We start from the raw sequence: 20,630 nt of genomic DNA on the forward strand, positions 1-20,630 counted from the left end.
ATAAGGAAGAAGTGGAAGAGCCAGAAAATTCGTAAGACGTGGCGATTGGTTTCAACTTCGTTGACAAGTTAAAGGAGGAATTGTATAAAAGTGGGGGAAAATAGAATACGGTAGGGGAACAGCGGGTTGTTGGCTAATACGTAGGTAGTATTCAATAGTGAGGCCTCCGTGCGGGCCGTGGTGAACCAACAGGTGTTCCGAACTTGGCAATCGCGGTACCGGTTATCTTTATTTTCTATTAGTGTTCATATTCACACCGGTACTCCTTTCACTGACGAATATACGTCGAATTACGTCGTGGTATATTTGGCGCGAAGAAAACATAATATGATGTCGGAGACCGTTGTGACAATGGACGGTTCCAGCAATAACGCCAGCAACAATCCTCGACAGGTGCCTACCGTAAAGACGGAACCGGTTCAACCTAACCCTCTGTTAGGCATTACGTTGAACGTGTCCTACTTCAGAACGATACCTGGTATCATTAAACTCACACAAGTGGTAAGTAAAACTTATCGATCACACTTCGGTAATTAATCTTCTTCTTAAAATGCAAAATTTAATTAATCAAACAGCCAGAATTAAATGTGGTTATTAATCATTAATAAAACAAGGTAGCGCTGATTGCAATCTAAAATTTTTTTCAATAATAATGATAAATGATATTTTTGAGATCTTCGCATATGATAAAAACAAACAATATTGGAGAAATTAATATGTTGTAGAATTTATCGCACCGAGTATTTCGATTTCCTTGCATTCGTGTATTTTTCAAACAATATGATGGATTAAATATGTAGTCTTATGCAACTGGTTCTACACAATACATTTATGTTGATAAAAATAGAATAACACGTACTAGTAAACCTCAGACGCATGTTTGTTCCACGTTTCAAAGATATAGGTACATATCGTACACACACAAGATATAAGTACACATCGTGTTTTTCAATGTGTATTGCAAAGTAAGAACAGCTACTATGTCGCTTAGACGGAGTTTTATTTTTGCGATGTTGTTAATCCCATTGGAGTTTGGCAAACATTCATCATCGTTTTTGCTACTACGATCCTATTATCTTTTTTCACGGTATTGTTATTTTAAACACGCATCTTTTTCAGCATTGCGCAATTTCGTGTCTACTAAATACGACTTACTCTTTCGAGCATGCAGTAAAGAAATTTACTATCATTTAAAAAGTAAGAAAACATACGTAGTTTCGAATTTTGTTTGCACCGTAACGTTGAACCTGCAACGGCATAACTGCATAACGGTAATCTACTCACGGAACGATTAACGAACTATCATCCACTATCTTGAAACAGTAATAATAATTTCTTATGAAATCACGGCGTTAAATATTAATTCTGTTTCCATACGAAGATTAGAAAAAGAACACGGTAAGACACAATTTCCATATTTTGCAGGGGAACAGTTTTAAAATACATTACTTGGATTGTTATCATATCCATGTTATCACAATTATCTTTTTATTTAATTTTGGCACAAACGTTTTTCCGCCCTTCTCGCCACAAACATCTCTTTTGTTAACAAGATTAATATATTAAAAGATATTAAAATATTGTTTGTCTTAAGTTACATATACCTTTGTCTTCTACAATATTTCCTCAACTATATCACTGGATTTAAAAGATCCTTTCCGCTATTAGCTACTACATATTAAAATATTCCTTTTTCTAAATTATAAAATGTCATTAAAATAGAAATATTAATAAAAACGAGCTGATTGTTTTTTATTTTCCGGCTGCGTAATGGATTCCTCCTCGAAATCGGCGGTACCGTTAAGTGATCAGCATCGGCAAGCATCGTTTCTCTTTGGTTCACGCACGTGCAATCAGAGACACGCCCGCTGACGTTTTCCGGTTTATATTTGCTCGTAAATAAATACGCATTGTTTTCTATCGTCGAAATAAATGAGCTAATTTATGTAGCGAGACATAAGCAAAAAAAATATACATGTGATAAATCCTGACGGTGATTTTGTAGCAGTGCGATTAGATTACTAGCAGATAGAAACCAAATATAACCAAGATATTTATTTCACGAGACTTTTGCTGTCCTCGAATCGCATTCGTCGATACAGACGGTGTATTATCGGTTGCATATTTATTTACGTGGTATGCAAAGTGTTATAAATTTTACATAATTATTAGCCTGTGGATATTCATATAAATTCATACTTTTCCGAACTAAAGAAACTATGTAACTGCTAAGGAAATGCTATTTAAGCAGAAAATTTTGGTCGTCATTCGTAATAAACGCTATAGGTACTTCGAGTATTTTATATATCTTCGCATCTTTGGTGCATTCAATGAACTTTTATGAGTCTAAATCCTCTAAACAAAAGTATACATATTATTTCATCTTAACTTTCAAATACGCAATTTCAAGTTTTAAATAAACAGATTAAATATTAAAAAAAAAATATTAAAAACCGAATATATCTTCTTAAAGAGGAAGAAGCAACAAATCTACAAATATCAATGATGTGAAGGAGAAAGAGAACCGGTTTTTATTAAAGATGATGATCGTGCGTGATTGACCTAAGTCTTGGAATGATTCCCGGTCGGTGGCATAGTTTCGATGCGCTCGACACACGTCCCTACTAACTAGACACACGTTCGATGACCATACATGTTCATCCCGATGACCGGGACCATACGTGGCGTCCCACATACTCACAGTTCCATCCTACTGCCATACGTCGAGGCCGTACCAACGGTATCGGAACGATTCATTAAAAATTCATGCTGTCCTTGACTTTTTCTCGATAATTTTTCGTTCTTCTACTAACTACTTTATCGTTCATAGGATCCACGTATGCGACTCGAATCAAATTTCATTGAAATTTTTCGTGTTTTTTAGCTCCAAGAGATTAAATTATTGCAACGAGCAATTACTATCGTTGACGAATGAATGCCCAAACCACGATGAATGATGCCAAAAACATCGTCTCTATTAATCCTGTCTAGTATTTGTGAAGTGACTTGTTATTCAAGCCAGTTGTTCCAGCCTTCGACTCTGATCATTAGCAGCGAGACGCCTTAATGTGGAATGCATTAATAAGAAATAGATAGTACAACTAACACAATATGAATGTCATTTACCGTGTCATTCACGTACGTCATATCTATTCTCGTATATGTATTATGTCTCATGTACAATGATACTCACGAACAGAATGAATCCAGCATATTTCAGGGTCGCCGATGACATAGATCCTACAACTTTTCTAAGCTGTTCAAGTCTATAGTTCTTACACGTTTCTTATGTCTCTAGTTTCTTACCTATTAATAAATTCATTACCAACAAGCTGATATCTTAGTTACATGTTTCAACTTTTTGTTCCACGTCGAGTCGTAAAGGCAGAATTTAAGAAGACTTTCAAGTAAACATAACCCCAATCGTGTCGTACAACCAATATCGTATAATCTTCGTAACAGTGAACACAATGGGAAGAAATCGGTTCATTTGAATGGTGAATTTCGGTCAGGGTGATACGTACTTAGTCGTTCAGTAATTTTCTTCGACAGAGCGTGAAAAGAAAACGCGCGAAAAAAAGTTAAACAGTAGCCGAACGGAAAACACGTGCATATGGAACAAACTGTCATCGATACTGTTGCTAACCTCGCTAAGATGAACGTTTGTTATTCTTGTCGAACGAACTACAGTAGAATCTTGATTATTCGAACTGATCACGACACACGTTGTTTGAGTAATTGAATTTTCCAGGTAATAGAATAATTCTTTTTCCACGTGATCATTTATTTGAAATATTTCTAATGTTTATAATATTCCATAAATATTATCAGTCGTATTTTGTCCGCATATGTATAATTTCGGTATTATCTTTAATTTTGTGAATACATATATACGATATTATCTACTATGAAAAGATCCAATAAGGATCTCTAAATAAAAACGTCACAGTTTCTTTGAATTTTTATTCTTATCTTCAAATATTTCTCGTAAAGTATTATCTTTAAACATTCTATCAATGATCGATCGTTTTGCTAATCGTGGTCCTGATAATAACATCGTACTGCATTCCTTACATCGTGTAAGATATTATTGAGAAATTTCGAGAAATCAATAATACTCGTATTACTGGATACTTGAAAAATACTCGACAGGTAGAAACACTCGAAGGATATGAATTTTAGCTAGTTCACAGACGAACAAAACACAAGGAATTGTGCAATATCGATCACGACGACGATTACAGAGTTCTAGGTTCACGAGTGTCTATGGTGTATAAGCTGTTCACCAAGCATATCGCCTTGTGCAACAAGTTATGCAGTAAACTCGGTAAACACACGCAAATACCTACCTTATACGCAAGGACAAGCTGCGCCTCGCAGCACAGAGAAAGAGACTCGAGTGGCAAATTCAAGTCATATAAATCTTTTCTCCATGTTTGTGAAAGTATAAGCCAATTGATTAGATCACACGGTGAATCTTTATAGATATATCGAATATGGGCGTCGATTTATATTTCTTCTTCTTATTGGTTTTGCGATCTTGGACGATATCTATGTGTACTTGCAATTGTGTTGCACGACCTAATCTCTTAGGTATATAACTCGTACATTACACCACGTGGGTGGATGGTTGAGTAAACGATTTACATATTTGAAGAGCAATAATAAGTAGCATTATTATTCATCTGTAATTTTTGTCTCTTCTTCGTAGAATGACGCAAACTGTGATGAAGAAAGATGTGATTTACATGGGAGTATAAAATATTTACGTATACAACATGGGAAAGGAAATACAAGAAATACGACGTAAGAAATAGTTAACGCGTTACAAGGAATATTTGTCGACACGCAAAATACTATTCGAGTTCTTCTATATCACACCCGTGTCAGAGTTAAATCCGTAACGTTATTTAGCGCGGTTTATATTACTAATTACGCAGTTATTTCTCTATAACCGGTGTGCATTTCATTATGATCGAACAAGCGCGATAGCGTACGTTGGCTCATTGAAATTACGTAATCGTTTAATAAATCGTAATGTTGCACAAATTGATTTATAGATAAACAGAGACCTGTATCGCGAACAGTAGCCTTTTAAACAGAAAAAAAGTTACAACAGCCCGTGAACTAGCGTAAATCCTGATAATTTTGAAAGTATTTGCCAATTTAAACGAGTGGAACGAACACGAGGCGTATCGATCTACGCGAATCGATCGACGTTTCTTTTTCATATAAGTCACAGTTTCCGGTGCCATTTATTGCCAAGAATGAAAAGCATAATTATTCGTTGCTCGGAAGTTACGAGTCCAAGTCGTTCGTCTCCGATTGTAAAAGTATTATTTCTGGAACCTTAAGATAAAGCGGAGAACTTGTTAGAGTCATCACTGTTTTAAGAAGTATACGTCATTTCCCTGACAGAATTATACTAAAGTTTAGCGCTATAGTTTTAGAAATGACGCGCGAAACAAGCCGATAAATGATATGACTGTAGTTTTAACATCGTTGTTCCCTTACACAATAATATCCCAACTTTAACAAGTAATGTCTATTAATAAACTGATAAGTTACGCGTTGTTTTCTAGCGATGACTCGAATCGGATGACTTGTAAGAATTAATAAAATTTACTTTTAAAATTTCCTTTACTTTATTGCCAAATTCGTTACTGTTATCCAAGAGAATTTATCAATACCAATCACTGTCCTTTCGAACTCATCTAACATGTGATTTATCGTCATAATTTAAATCCTGAACTAGAAAACACCCTGTTTTACATAACTCTGTTTCACATAATGATGCTTTTCTCAGGATTTCTTCTTAATTTCGATTAATTGATCGTGACGCGACGAATAAAAAATCTAGCTTTGTAAACTGTTAGTCCAAACTGTAGGTAGTAGCCATTTACTAATCGTACACGAATAGCGCATGTGTGTCGTAAGGTTTCTCCTCGAGTTATATCTTATCTGCTATTTCGAAGTACTGACTTAGCATTTCGATTAATTATCTGGACTTTAAGTAAGCGGTTTCCTACATGCACGAATGACAATCACGTTACACATACGTCTGCAAATGAATGCCTCCGAATTGCTGAGAAATTTTTACACACACACACACGCGCGTATACGTTTTTTATTTACAAATATCTTTTATCACGTTAATTGAGTTTATTGTGCTATTTCCGCCGTAAACACTTTTTCCACTTATTTGATAAACTCGTCTGACACTTAGCGATAGTAGCCAATAACCTAATTCATGTATTATTTCAGTAATTCGCGTCCTCATTCATCACCATTGACTCGACGATGAAAACTTCGAATTTAGTAGAACACTTGTTGCTAAGTTTAGAAGAGCATTCGCTTCCACGAAAATTTTCTTCGTTACACATCCGCCCGCCTTCTCTGTATGTTTCATTCAAGTCAAATTTGTTGCACGTTTTTACGGCAATTAAGTTTTCGGGCCAATTAAGCTTGTCGAATGTTAAGAGACTCCTGAAGCTTCAACGAAATATGGAAAAGCCTCGTACGAAACCGTTACAAGTCCTTACGTTTGCCGATACGTTGCAAAAGCGAAAACTATTCGTTATCGGAATGCAGCGGCAAATGTGTGCGCCGTCAATGCGATGATGTCATGTTTCAGTTCCCTGCTCATCAATTGCATATCTACTACATAGTTTAAGTGAATGGGGCTAGAGCGGTTCGCTATCATTTTTATTACGACCATTAATGTTATGTATGTATATTAAAAGTGGCGCATTAATGCTCGTAGATCGTTCCCCCAATGAATAATGCAGATGCCTGACCTATATTTCCTAACAGCTAGTTATCCTCTTTTAAAGTTATTTTAGGAATCGTCGTTATTTCGTTTCAAAAACATCATACCGATATTAAAGAATAGAAATTAGATAAAAGAAAACACAAGCTATTTCTAAGCAAATCGAACGATTATGTCGCTAATATTTTAATAACTTGTACGGTCGTTGCATAAGCTATCGATGTTAGGAATTCTCAGTCGAACGTTTATCGCGGTCGACGACGTTTTCAAACGAGTGAAAGTGAAATTCTTCCTTCGGTATACAGTTCCAATCAGCGTTCCAATCCTTCGCACTTTCGCGCCCGTTCACCCTTTCATACATTCCAGCCTCTCGTATATTATAAACATTCGTATCTAAATTTCATGCCAACAAGGTTCGCGCGTTATTTTTACTTCTTCGCAACACTAAACGCTTTGTCGTGACTGATTTATATCTAGTAGGTTAAATTCGTAGATTGTTCATAGTTGACGAGTACGAGGGAAGGAATATGACTAGTCGCACGAGGAGAGTATCAAATGGAATAAAATACGACGTCGAGCGTAGCTCGAATCAAGGCCGCGCAGCTTTAAATATAACTTTCTTTAGGTGAACGATTTTCATTTGCGACAAATAACAGCTAGAAAGAAATCTAACGTAGGATGATCGAAGTCGGTTGGTTTCTAGGATATAAGAAAGTTTGATCGATGCTTGGTATCTCTAATGACTCTAACCGAGTATCGTACCGGACAGTCGTAAAGAAAGACGAGATGCGAAGGAAAGCGGTTAAGTATCCGCACGAGTGGACGCTGGTCGACGAAAATATCGAGAATGTAGAACGCGTGAAGCTCGATCCCAAGACGCAACGAGAACTAGGTTGTTTGGTCGGCGAACACGTGTTCCTGGAATATCCGTGGGCGTATGTGCGCCGAGACGTTGTCGCAAAGTTCGCTAAATCACCTGATTCCTCACTGGCGGTTTTTCGAGAACATATCGAAATTTACGAGGCTGATACGTTCCTTGTAGGCTATTCGTCTACCGAGTTGAAGTCCGACGAATTTGTGATTTGTCTCACCGAAGAAGCGAGGGACCTTGTACGACAGCGAAATAGAAATATTACCCGTATTATTTGGAAAAAAGTTATCGGCAAAGTAATAAAGACTGTTAAACCGTGGAACTCTTTAGGCAGTGACCTGGAAGTAGAGGAAACATTCGTGAGGAACACGAGAGAATATTTTGAAATAGAAATCGTATTACCTGGAAGATTTCTGAATTCTTGTCGAACGTTATGCGACAGAAGCGCGAATGATTTTAGAGACAGTTATGTCCAGCTGATCAACGAAGACGAGAAATTCGAAAACGTCGATAGAAAATGCATTTGCAGGGCTGTCCAGACGTATATGCAACCTCGTGAAACATTTGTTCAAACGTGTCCCGAGTATCCTAAAAATGCATGGACTCAATACGCGTGCGAAGACATTTTGAGCGAGTTTATGGTTGGAAATAACGAAGAAGAGGGACAGTTGAAAGAAGAATCGGAAAAAGATGACGACGATCGGCCACAAAGAGAGGACGCTATTCAATGCAAGGAAATCGAGAAACCCAGGGAAAAAACAGCTTTAGAATTATTTTTAGAAGCTCGTTCGCAACAAATGATAGACGCAATTAAATATAACGCAGCTGTTAATTTGCACGTGGATGATATTGAAAATTTATCTAATCGAGAAGAAGATATCTCAACAGTCTTCAATACGCCTGCATTTCATGAACAGGCGTCGTTCACAGATTTCAATTTTACAGCCAATAGAGCTGTTTCTGACGTTTCGTTGCATCCAAAATTCACGGAATACTTAGCGATTTCGTACATCAGCAAATCGAGATTTTCCGAACAAACTCGAATGAACGAATACAGAAACAAGACCGAATTTCAAACCAGAGTGCTCCTTTGGAAATTAAACGATCCACTTCGTCCACAGCTTGCACTTCAGGACCACAGAGAAATTTACTCCATTTCGTTTTGCCCTTACGACGATAATCTTTTAATAGGAGGTCGTTCCACTGGTCAGATAGTTATCTGGAACATCAAAGAGTTTTTAAATAATCTCGACGACGGAAATATAAAACTTGGAACGTCGACACGGAACAGTTTACCAGTGTTTCGTCCTATCGTTGTTTCGGACAAGCATCGTTCTCATCAGCTACCTGTTCGAAACATTCGATGGATACCTGCCAAATATAACACAGAGCCAGATGGAAGCTTGACAAAGTCATTCGTTTCTTCTGACGTGCAACTGCTAACCGCTTCCGAAGACGGCACGATAGCAGTTTGGAATATTTCTCTTCGTTCGAGACACTCTATTCGCAACGATGAAGATTCTGACGAACCTCTTCGCCCGAGTTTTCGTATAAAAATTCAAACCGTCGATGAAAAGCCACGGTTTACTTCTTTATGTTTCTGCTTTCCACCTATCCTCGCTGAACACGGTGAAAATTCGCCGGATATGAATAAAAATGACGTAAGAGAGAAGGATCGCATAACGAAATATCTATGGATAGGTTGCGTAGAAGGGTTGATAACTTGCGCATGGGAAAAGCAAATATTCGAAAAAAATTCAACAGACATTATCGAATGCGATACGTTAAACTGTTCTTACGCACACAATGGCCCTGTTGTAGAGATCACGCGGTCGGCACATCTTCAGAACGTGCTCCTGACAGTCGGTGGACGAGTGTTTGCCATTTGGGACGACGATCATATCGATTCTCCTTTATTTTGGAGAACAACTTCCTCTCGTTATACGAGTTGTTGTTGGGCTAACGAACCTGGGGTATTTTTGGTCGGCAGCCAAGACGGGAACCTTGAGATGTGGGATATCAAGAACGAATCGACCCAGCCGATATTTACCCAAATCGTTTCATTGGAACCAATTACTTATCTAACCTTGTTAGAATCTCCTGTATTATATAACGATGGTTTCAAGAAGATAGGCGTAGGCGATGGTGGTGGATTGTTTCGTGTGTTCACGGAAGCAGAGGTTTCTCGTAACGAAAGCACGATAGAAAGAATGGATTGGTTCGAACAATATACTTGGAAAGAGACACGAAGGAAAAAGCTTTTCACCAGTTGGCAGAACGATTTTCTCAATAACGATCCCGCTATAGTCGCAAAAAAATTAGCAAGGCACGAGGAACAAGTTAAAAGAGAGGCGAAAGAGGCGAGAGAAAGACTTAGGAGAGAACAGGAGACAAGGTTGAGGTTGCAAGCGGAGAAAAGGGCGCGAAGCGTTCCGATTCCAAAAGACGTCGCGTGGAAATCCAAGGAGTTCGACAGAATGAAAGAAGTTCTTTTGAGTAAAAGGAATTTAGTTCCCTCGGAACTCGAAGCAAAGAGGATTCCTTTCGTCGCTTTGCAAGCTGAAAGAGACGCGAAATTGGGGAAAGTTCAAGATAAGATCGCTCATAGGGATGTTTATTTGTTCAATACATTGTCTGCAAAATTTCCTGAACTACTCGAAACGAAAGCAGAAGCCCCGGAATTCGAGGAATTTATTCCGGTAGAACTGGGAAAATCGCTTAATTATTACGTTCAGAAATTTACTGAAATACGATGTAAAGCTAACGAAGAATTAGAAAACAATTTGGCTTCTTAGGCTGTTCGTGTTTTTCTTCTATTCATATGCGGTAACAAGTAAAAGCAGTGGTAAATTGATCATTAATAGATAAACTTATCTATGGTACTTCTAAAGTGTAAACGTGGGAGTTTCGTGTGGGTCATTAAAAAAATTCGTATAATGTCCTCGAACATTCCAAATTTAATATTACATGCCATAACATGTTTGACAAATAATTTATGTAAATAGACAATTATACAGCTAATATGAACCAGCTAAATGGGATCCTCCATAGCAAATAATACAACTAGAACGTAAAAAGTGCAGTGTCGTGTTCGAATTAGTTTAAACATGAAAATCCCATATGTAAACAATGAGGATTGAAATATCGATTCGACATTAAAAATCATTAAATTAAAGGAATGCGTGTTTCAATTGGTTTCAGGGTTTTGGTATAATATGTATGTCATGTGCTTCACCGGCATTGGTAAGCGGGTCCCATTGGTTTCTATTCGTCGCCGTAACAGCTTTCATCGCTACTCTTTTATGGAGTTTCACCTATCTGCTGTCGCTTCGAGAAGCGCTTAAGCTACCTATCAATTGGATTGCAACGGTGAGTAAACAGCTGAACAGCAATTTTTATTATGCAAACGCAACTTCACCTCGTACTTACAAAGTGGTCTGTTCAATTGCAGGAACTTTTGAACACAGGAATATTCACCTTCCTTTATTTTATTGCCATCGTGGTTCAGTTATCTGTCTGGACCTCGCTTGTAGGTTTTGCGGTCTCAAGGAATATTGCCGCAGGGGTAAGAATAATCGTGCCTCGTCGCTAGACTGCAGATATTTATGCAAATTTATGTTTCTATGAATATAATTAGACAGGTGGAATCTATACTACCGCTCATAAGTATCCTCGTCGCTGGTCAAATTGTAGTAACATGAATTTTACTATAGTGTAGTTGCATTTCTAAATATCCCATGAATGCATAAAAATCTGCAATCTATTTATTCCATTCTACTCAACTATGCGTCAAATGAAAAAACAAGATACAGTTGCTCAAGAAAATTTTCAAACATTTATGGAAATCTTTTATGAATAAAAATTCAAAATGCTTTATGTAACACGCACGATATGTGGATAAAAAGCTTCTATGGTAGGTGTCCAGATACGTTTGTGAGCAACTGTACCTGTTTGACGATCCAATCGAAGTCATAAAACGCCCCGGTTTTCACCTACTAATGAGAATAACGATTAAAATTCTTCTACTATTTGCGTAGGTCTTTGGAATCTTTAATACGTTGGCGTACGCTGCCGGGTCGTATTTCCTCTACGTCGAATTCAGAAGCAGTAACACACAGTGAAGAGAAGCAAAGGTACTCGAAGAGACGCTAGGTACCTGAAGAGCACCTACGACACAGCTACTACACTCGGGTTTTCGCGATCGTACGTTCTACGAACAAGAGTAAGATCGTGGACAGACGAATGAGTCGAAGCTAGTCCAACGGGGCCTCTACCTGATCATGTGTCGTAGCTTAACGAGAGACTCTATAATATACGTGCCTTAAAAATCGATCAAACCGGACGATCATGCTATTCGATCGATAGAGGTTTGCCACTACGGTTTTCTGGGATCATGATCGCTACTCGAACGATTATAAAACAAAGATGAATGCAGTTTACTACTGGTTCAGGACGGGTTAATGCGCCGAAGAGATATCAACGATTCTTAAAGTTTTTGTTTTGACGAGATTCGTGTATCTTCTTCGTTACGCGGTTCAATTTTTCACTGTACAAACATAATATACAATAATAAGGAAAATGTTACGGTTAAAATAAAATGTAAAGGTTACCTTTTAAAAGCAAATTGCGTTTCAGAATCGATAAAATCCATATTGGATGTCGATCTCTTTTTTTTTTTATAATATGCAACGGATTATATAGTTTGGTCATCGATGTACCTTACGCGGCACTTCTCGTCCAATTTAATTTTCTAACTGTACCTTTCTCGCACTATCGCGACTTTTTATTTATATGTATACACGCATTAGTTATATACGTTTATATATATATATATATATATATATAAATATCTGTTTTATAAAGTTAATATATTTGCACAAATTGAACGCTATACATCGTTTTTTCTTCCTTTTGTTTTTTTTTTTATTTTCTGTCAATCACATAAAGCACACTTATGTAATTCACTTTCATTGATGTAAGAGCTGTTCGCTACTACGTGAATGAGTGTGTTCCTGGATACATTGTACTTTTTCTGTACACATTACCATTGAAATATATGTTCGTTTTTGACATTGTCTTTGAATTCCATTTGTACAGCGTTCGAATAATGCTTCCTCTCATTTCAGTGAGTCAGATGAGGAAAATAAAGAAATTTTGAAATATGTATAACTTTTCTTTTTCAATCTACAAGAATAACATCAGTGGAAAGATAAGCATCAGTGGAATGGATTTATCAAAAGGCAGTTAAGAAATTATATACAAGGCTTGCAAAAAGATCGCCGACTGTCTTCCTATATTTAATGAATAATTCAAAATCACCTAACGTCAACCAATTATCAGAGTGGAAATTAAAGGATTGTTATCGAGTCTGATTCGACGATCAAATGCTGTCATATGCTGTTTTTACACTCGTTACTTTACTTTTCCTTTTATTTTATATCACATTATTGATTTTGGTTATTATTCAAGCTAAATGGCAATGAAAAATATTTTGCTTTGACTGCTAATACTTAACTCGCAACACGCTATAAATAAATGTAAATTAGAACACGGTGCGTAAACATTGCGCTCGTGGAATTACGTCAGACTATAAAGTCAGAAAATTAATTGAAAATTTTATCGAGAACCTTGAAATTTCATTCAGCGGAAACTCCTAAAAAATTGCAAGAATACGAAACCATAACTAAGTTACCAAAACTATGTTTTAATGCTTAAACTTGAGGTTTGTATTTCATCGATATATATTGATATTTTGCTTTGTGGTAATCCACATAACTTTGACTGCGCATCTTATTATGTACACAACTTCGTTACTTTCTTTCAATTTAATGTTGGTATACGTGTATACTATAAGTTCATTCTCTAGTTAGGAAGACGGATCCAAGTATGATATCATCCATGACGTCACTCGTGCTATGGTTGGAAACGTAAGTCCGCACCTCAGTCATTCGCAGGCGATCAAGGCGCGACCACCTACCTTATTAAGGTCAGTGTGAGATTTGTATACATTCCGCCTATTATTGCCGGTTGTGAGTCGTGAATCAGTGCAGTACAATTTTAACGATATACATTTCAATAATATAATTCCTGAAAAAAAGTATTTATACACAGCTATTATACAAAATATACGAAACAGTATTTATATAAAATCATTATGTGAAACTTATTACTATTTATTATTGTTCGAGTGTTTTGATAATGAGAAGAATGATAGAAATTTCAAAGAATATCTCAGATTAAATAAACAACACTTGTTACGTGCCGTCAAGCTGTTTGAATTCAAATTGTTTCTATTCATACAATTGATTAATTTGAACGAGCCTTCATATTAGATGTTATTCTTATCATGAATTTTTTAACCTCTTCCCATCGCAAGACGAAATATCTCGCGACGCAATGTCGTTCGTGATATACTTTGGACGAGATATGTTGCAACGTAAAATCATTCGTGTGATGTTTTGTACGAGATACCTGTTTCGCGATGCATTATCGGATGCTGCGTGACGAGGTACATATTTAATAATTTCGTCTTCCTATGCGAAGGGATTAAACGATATCTTTGATGCATACAATAGCATTTTATAAAATATGTCACTACGTTTGGTCAGATCAAAACATTATAGAATTCGATTTTTCCTTATCATATGTCATTACATGTACTATCAGGAATAGATAGGAACAAGATAAATATATTATGAATAAGTTGACAGGAGATCCCAACAATTATCCGATATTATTATCGTGCAATTCTTTCTTTGACACACATTCATTTAAAAATAACTGATGACTAAATTTCACACATGCTCGCTCGTAACCACGCTAATTCGGGTGTATTCGTGACTCGAATTCACGAAAACAGTATCGGTATATTTTGAATGGACCATGAGGTTTATTATTAAATTATGAAAATTAATTCGTATACATAAATTCGATACGAGATATTTATTTAATAAATATTTATTTTAGGTACTTTTCTGCATAAAGCTTTAATTTATTATTCCAAGTATTAGACGTTTATTTTACTTATCTTTCTTCTTTATTTATTTAAACTCGCACGATTCTTGGTCTATGAGTATTTCTCTCTTTTTTAAATATAAGGAATTAACGGTTGCGTTCAGTATAATAAGAGAGGTATAATGTTTTTTTATACGACTCTATCTTCTATATCCTTGAAAATACCGGAAGGAGATGTGATTCCGACAGTTTAGACGCGGTATCGATCAGTAGCAAACATTAAGGGTGCGCCGGGATGAAAGAAACGATAATGAAAGTGAACGCATCTACAATCCTCTTCTCGTACATTACTATCGCTCGTTGAATTACCGTCGTTCTTGCGTTCTATTTTTATTCGTTATTTGGCAAATATTTAAACATACCGTAAGACATTTAAAAATTAAATCAATATACAAGAGCATGCATTTTCTTGGAACGAATGAATTTCGTGAAAGAAGAAAGTCTGTTGACGAAATAAGGTTACGTCCCAAAAATCGCTGGCCTTGGCCTTCTTCTTGCCCACAAACTTTCGCTTAAATATGTATTCCGAAGTTGTTTCCCTACGAAACGCCCACAGCTGTAATGTGCTGCTTTAAAATTTCAGAGTCGATAAAGAAGGAGATGACAATGTCGCATTCGGTAACCATTAGAACTCAAACGGTAACGAGCGGTTCCACATCGGTTAACATCAATACAGGTTATTTAAAATCGTTTGGCGGTCTATTTAAATTGTTTGAAGTGGTAAGTATTTATTAGAAATGTTCTAACGTAAACTGGTACATATAAATATTATACAATATTTCTACGTATAATTAAAACTCAGCTCGACGATAAATGTAATCATGAAAATCAAACTGTAGGAGTAATTAACTCCGTAAAATGTACACATATTCATCTGGATAAAAATTATACTTGGAATTACGAATTGCGGAAATATTATAGTACATATAGAAACTAAATTTTGATATATTCCGACAATGAATGACATTTTAATAAAAAAAATTCACATTTTTCAACAGAACTCTTGCCAAGCAAATATCCACAACATTTTTAATCTCTTCTCTCTAATTAGGTTTCCATATCGTTATCAAAGTTCCGCTTTCGTCTAAAAAAAGTGCGATAAGTGTATTTATCTTACCGAAATTCTTTCATTTTAGGCACTTGGAGTAGTGTGCGTGGCAATAGTAGCGAACAACTATGACAGTTACGTATACACCGCAGAACTATTCTTCCTTCTAATAACAACGACATTTTTGATCGGCACCTTTATTTTGCTTCTAAGTTGCTTAGCTTCCCTAACAACGTCCACTATCATTGCGAAGACTATTTATGTAAGTTTCACATTGTGTATTTACGGTGAGGCCCAGTGTAGCCGAACGATGCGGTACGATTGCGATTTCGCAGCAGTCGAAACTCTCTAACGATACAGCCACACAATGTTTCCGACAAATGATCAAATATTGTACGCTAAAAGTTAAAAGTATAGTAGAACTCCATAGGAGTTTCCCAATTTCGTAACTAAGTTTTCGTTCGTCTGCATCGGGTTTAATTAAACGAAATAATCGACGAATCAGATCAAACTAAACAATCAGACTTATACCTCGCGTCTTTTTTTAGGAACTTCTTTATCACTCTATAGCATTTGGATTATATTTAGCCGCGTCTTTAACATACGTGGTGCATGTGAGTAATAACGTGAAAGGCCGAAGAGGATACGAAGTATTAATGGCAGCGGCAGTAAGTGAAAAGAACAAAGCCACTCTTTTTACAGCCATCCGAAATTTTACTATATATTACTGTTTGCTATGTTTTCTTTTAGATTTGTGGTCTTGTAAATTCAGCGCTATATTTTCTCAGCACGATCGTTGCTCTTCGCACGTACAGAATACATTAACAGCGCCTTGTAACAAGAATTCGGACAAGTTTTGAAATCATATATTCAACTATCGCGTTTCATATATTTCGCAAACCATCGAGTCGGGCATTGTTCGATTATATAACGCAACACGCCTTTTTATACACTGTTTTCAAATTTAATAAAAAATATTTTTTGTATGGTACTTTATACATTTTAAATATATTTATACAGTACAATCGCGATATATCTCCTAGCTATTGAAACGTGTTACAATATCGTTCTGAAAATTGTTGCAATTTGGCAATTATTTATTTGTAAAACAGCAAGAACCGTTTTTATATACTCTAAAAACATATATTTGTATAATCAAGTACATACGCATATTTATTATAATTATATATAATTACATAGACATATATTTATTGTACTAATGTGTAACGTAATAAAAAAGAAAAGAAAAAAAAAAAAACTACGGAATCCGCTGAGCTGTGCGAGTAGGTTAACGAAACCTAAGTGCAATTACCTACTCGTTTGTAGGAGAAAGCCTAACTTTTTTCCTTTATGCACATCGGCGTGTGACTGACGTAATTATGAGTCAGAAAATTCGAGCGTAGCGTCGACGAAAATGAAACTTTCGCACGGCCATTGACAGGACGTGGGTCTGCACGTAGCAACGTATGCGAGAGGAGTTTTGATAAAGCTGTACAAAGACAGAGAACAGGATACTGCGGTGCGATGCATAATGTAAGCAATTACATTGTGTATGCGAACAATCGAGGAATCTATAGATCTCATTTACGTTCGTCGATCCAAAAACGATCAAACCATATCCACGATGATTCGTGTTACAAGCAAAGCCAGAACGGTTCTGCGGCATGAAACAAAACGAAAATCAAGAAATAAGAAAATTGCACAGAGGGCTTCATTTTTTGGGAAATCGAGTTTGAAAATCTCATCGAGTACAATATCCTGGAACGAACGTAATTAGAACCTTCTTCTCACAGATGTGAACATTTCTACGCGGTTTTATAGTCACGAGACGCACTGTAAAATTTTCGTTGCAGTTTGATTGTTTTTTAATCTACGAATATAAATCGGATCTATAGATCCTTCATCTACGTATCGCGCAAGTTTGTTATTCCTGCCTTTCGTCTTATTCTCCGACTTCTACGAATTACTTTACTGTGTATACCAGCACCGAATGCAGATTTTGTCTCGCTTCTCTGGTCTCTTTAAAAAACATTCCTAATCGCATGTTTCTTTTTTACGTTTCCCGTGTCGACAGTACAGCTGGTCGGCCACATATTTCGGCGCAGCACGTGCCAGAAATAGACATCGGTATCCCTTGTGTCGAATACGACGTAGGGGGTGCAACGACATTTAAAACGTTCTGCATCAACCGGAGAAAACACCCTCAGTTAGTTGCAAACAGCTCGTCGACGCGGCTCGCGTTCTTTCCCGGCTTGTTACAATAGTTGGCTGTTAAGTACGCGTACAGTATATCTGTCGATCAAACGACGATCTCAGTTTCGAGCTTGTAACGGATCATCGAGTTGATTTATCCTCTTCGTTGTAATGATGCGAATTAATCGCCGTTTAACCAATTAGGGTGATTGAACGAAGAGTCTGAGTGAACACGAGACGGTTTAACGAACCTATAAATCGCCACCTCCTACGTGCATTTTGCAACAACTACGATCCAGGCAGGTGGAAACGAAGATCGTGAAAGATCGGGTAGAAAATCGTGAAATCAGCGTTAATCGGTAGATAGATCGGCGACGAGACGATATTATGGGTAGAAACGGAACTGGTCCGGTGATCCGGATGTCTTCTACGGGCACGCACGCTGCTGGAGGCGTAGAATGTTGTTACTGCAGATGTTGCACGTGTATACACGTGGAATTTCTAAAAACTCTACCCGGTTTTCTAAAACTGGGCGAGACGGTGAGTTCGATGATTCGAGAAACGATCTTTTATTTATATATAAAAATATTTCATATATAGAGCTTCTCTACAAACATATAGGTCGTTCAAAAAGTTTCTTTCGTTTTGTAAGGAAATAATGGATGCACAACATTTTTCCTTTTATATTATTTTATCGAATTACGTATGATCCATTTTGTTCTTTCAAGGTAAATATCACAACGTTTGACAGACTAGGTTTCATGTTCGTATAAAGATGCATCGTTGTAAAAGACGCGTCTGTAAAAGAAAGACGCTTCTCCTAAGACAACCTAATGCTGTATGTATGTATGAAGCATATATCACGAATATGTTCGCGAACAGCGACAAATAGACGACGAACTATTCGTGAACCATGTATCAGAATATAATGTACCTCAAAATATGATACGAGAAAGTGAATAAACTTGTGAATAAACTTATTACATGATCTAATAGGTATAACAATAGCCACCAACGAGATGTATCTGTTTTTCAGATTATCAGCGGACTGATACAAAGCTTGTTAATTAATTACGGTTTAAGATACAGTACAACGATCGGTTCAGCTTTCGAAGGAGCTTTAACTACGTCTTCCGCCTGTTTCTTAACATCGGCGGTATTACTCGCTTGCTACATCGTGTCTGAAAAATCCTACAGACTGATTCGATCATCTCTATTCGTACGTTAAACTTGTACAACATCATTTTTCGTTCGTAAAGAATCCTCCTCCTATGAATCGTATGCGCATGTTGCGCATATTCGCGCGTATAATACAAAGCTGTTAAACCTTATTAAACGCTTGAACATCCGTAGTTGACAACTAACACAACCAGAAATGACATTTTATTCTCTTCTAGGAATTGATGTTCAATGCGTTAGCATCCTTCCTGTATTTAAGCTCGGCTTCCTATCTGGCATTTTCCACGAAGCTATTTCTCCTTCCAGAATATTACATAAGGCCAGGGTTCGATGTTTATCCTGCAATGTCAGCTGCTTACGTACGTATTCTATCCTTAACAATGATATCTGTTTGTGCGTTCATTCTTGATATCGTGCTGGTACTTTCGTAGATTATGAGTGGTTTTGTCGGAATATTACACGGGGCAGATGCATATTTCTCTTACACGCATTATAAGAGCGGAAGATGAATTGGAAGGGGAGTGAAATGTATAAAAACATCGCACGATTCGTGACAGAATCAAGATCCAAATACAGAGTACAATGTACAAGGTGAGTAATACGTATAATTCGAACCAAATTCTCCTTAACATATCCGCTGCTACTGACGCATACGTTGCGTCCATTCAATTATTTAAGTAACGCAACTGTTGCATTTAATCGAATCTGTCGCATCTAGATTCGAATCTAGTTGAAAGTATGCTGCTCCTGTTTTTCAAAATACCCATAGATGATTCGAATCTAATCTACGAGCGAAGCAGTTATACCGGAAACAGAAAAATTCTTCAAGAATGGTTCTTTAAACAATCGTATCGTAGCAGCAGCGGATTTGCTTAATCGTATTGAAACTGTTCTTCGAAAATTAATTTGTATTTTTTCATTTTACGCGCATGGTTCATTTCAACGTCGAAACGAAATTATATAGTTACAGAAACTATATCTACGTCAACGATCAATCGAGAAAGACCTTTATTTAAATACTTATGTTAAATTAATACGAATAGCATTCCAAAATTATGTAACGAACGAAAGTATTATAAAAATATAGAAAACGAACGTCGTATTTATTTAAATCCTTCTCGTTCTTAATCCTTTGTAAGTAACGTCAAAGGTTAAAGATTATCAATTTCAATAATGCGAGATAATCCCCGAAGCATGAGTCAAATTACAGGAATTCCTCGAGCGTTTTCTTCCGTGCGTACGTCACTTTTTCTCATTCACGTGCATTACTATAGGAAGTCTAGATTTTGGTGAAAATTGTCAAACGAGATTCCAATTTCGATTTTTACTAACCCTTCGCGATAAAAACTTGGAAAACATTAGCTGCCTGGATAATCCTTTTCGCATTACCTCAACATAAAAAGCAACCAAATATCGATGCTCGATGTTAGAATATTTCTATGATGTTTTGTGCACTACACACAGGATACGGAGTATGCGAGTTGCATAGAAAATGTACATACAAATTGTAGAATCTAATATGCAACTTTTTGGTTATTAGATACCGAAATGGATTA

At 36.7% G+C, this 20,630-nt stretch overlaps 3 protein-coding genes across 5 annotated transcripts; all 3 read left to right on the forward strand.

Annotated features, from left to right (window-relative positions):
• The first annotated feature begins 121 nt into the window (after positions 1-121).
• On the forward strand, positions 122-12,723 carry LOC126922683 (CKLF-like MARVEL transmembrane domain-containing protein 4). 3 transcript variants are annotated; one of them, XM_050735484.1, is made up of 4 exons: positions 122-501; positions 10,842-11,009; positions 11,092-11,205; positions 11,678-12,723. In XM_050735484.1, the coding sequence occupies exons 1-4, from the start codon at positions 328-330 to the stop codon at positions 11,759-11,761; spliced, it is 540 nt and encodes a 179-aa protein (XP_050591441.1). In that variant the 5' UTR covers positions 122-327; the 3' UTR covers positions 11,762-12,723. The 3 variants fall into 3 exon arrangements, with proteins under 3 accessions (XP_050591441.1, XP_050591439.1, XP_050591440.1); XM_050735483.1 differs by lacking the exons at positions 122-501; positions 10,842-11,009; positions 11,092-11,205; positions 11,678-12,723 and adding exons at positions 3,242-3,861; positions 3,926-4,593; positions 4,712-10,835; XM_050735482.1 differs by lacking the exons at positions 10,842-11,009; positions 11,092-11,205; positions 11,678-12,723 and adding an exon at positions 4,712-10,835 and having other exon boundaries at positions 360-501.
• A 765-nt stretch (positions 12,724-13,488) lies between these two features.
• Positions 13,489-16,733, forward strand: LOC126922745 (uncharacterized). The gene is made up of 5 exons (XM_050735615.1): positions 13,489-13,626; positions 15,238-15,374; positions 15,791-15,964; positions 16,251-16,370; positions 16,453-16,733. Exons 2-5 carry the CDS (start codon positions 15,255-15,257, stop codon positions 16,525-16,527), a joined length of 489 nt encoding a protein of 162 aa, XP_050591572.1. The 5' UTR covers positions 13,489-13,626; positions 15,238-15,254; the 3' UTR covers positions 16,528-16,733.
• Positions 16,734-16,882: 149 nt separating this feature from the next.
• LOC126922742 (protein singles bar) lies at positions 16,883-20,169 on the forward strand. Its single transcript, XM_050735612.1, has 5 exons — positions 16,883-18,435; positions 18,932-19,114; positions 19,293-19,433; positions 19,506-19,665; positions 20,039-20,169. The coding sequence occupies exons 1-4, from the start codon at positions 18,283-18,285 to the stop codon at positions 19,581-19,583; spliced, it is 555 nt and encodes a 184-aa protein (XP_050591569.1). The 5' UTR covers positions 16,883-18,282; the 3' UTR covers positions 19,584-19,665; positions 20,039-20,169.
• The last annotated feature ends 461 nt before the right edge of the window (positions 20,170-20,630 follow it).

Source organism: Bombus affinis, chromosome 12 (genome assembly GCF_024516045.1).
Source record: "Bombus affinis isolate iyBomAffi1 chromosome 12, iyBomAffi1.2, whole genome shotgun sequence".
NCBI lineage: Eukaryota > Metazoa > Arthropoda > Insecta > Hymenoptera > Apidae > Bombus > Bombus affinis.

What these genes read in the sequence shown, in the direction of transcription:
- LOC126922742 (XM_050735612.1), top strand. Translation starts at nt 18,283, where the DNA reads ATGGGTAGAAACGGAACTGGTCCGGTGATCCGGATGTCTTCTACGGGC. An exon ending in TTCTAAAACTGGGCGAGACG is followed by an intron (nt 18,436 to 18,931) that starts GTGAGTTCGATG and finishes TCTGTTTTTCAG; the next exon opens with ATTATCAGCGGACTGATACA. An exon ending in TGATTCGATCATCTCTATTC is followed by an intron (nt 19,115 to 19,292) that starts GTACGTTAAACT and finishes ATTCTCTTCTAG; the next exon opens with GAATTGATGTTCAATGCGTT.
- LOC126922745 (XM_050735615.1), top strand. Translation starts at nt 15,255, where the DNA reads ATGACAATGTCGCATTCGGTAACCATTAGAACTCAAACGGTAACGAGC. An exon ending in TCATTGCGAAGACTATTTAT is followed by an intron (nt 15,965 to 16,250) that starts GTAAGTTTCACA and finishes GTCTTTTTTTAG; the next exon opens with GAACTTCTTTATCACTCTAT. An exon ending in AAGTATTAATGGCAGCGGCA is followed by an intron (nt 16,371 to 16,452) that starts GTAAGTGAAAAG and finishes GTTTTCTTTTAG; the next exon opens with ATTTGTGGTCTTGTAAATTC.
- LOC126922683 (XM_050735482.1), top strand. Translation starts at nt 7,493, where the DNA reads ATGCTTGGTATCTCTAATGACTCTAACCGAGTATCGTACCGGACAGTC.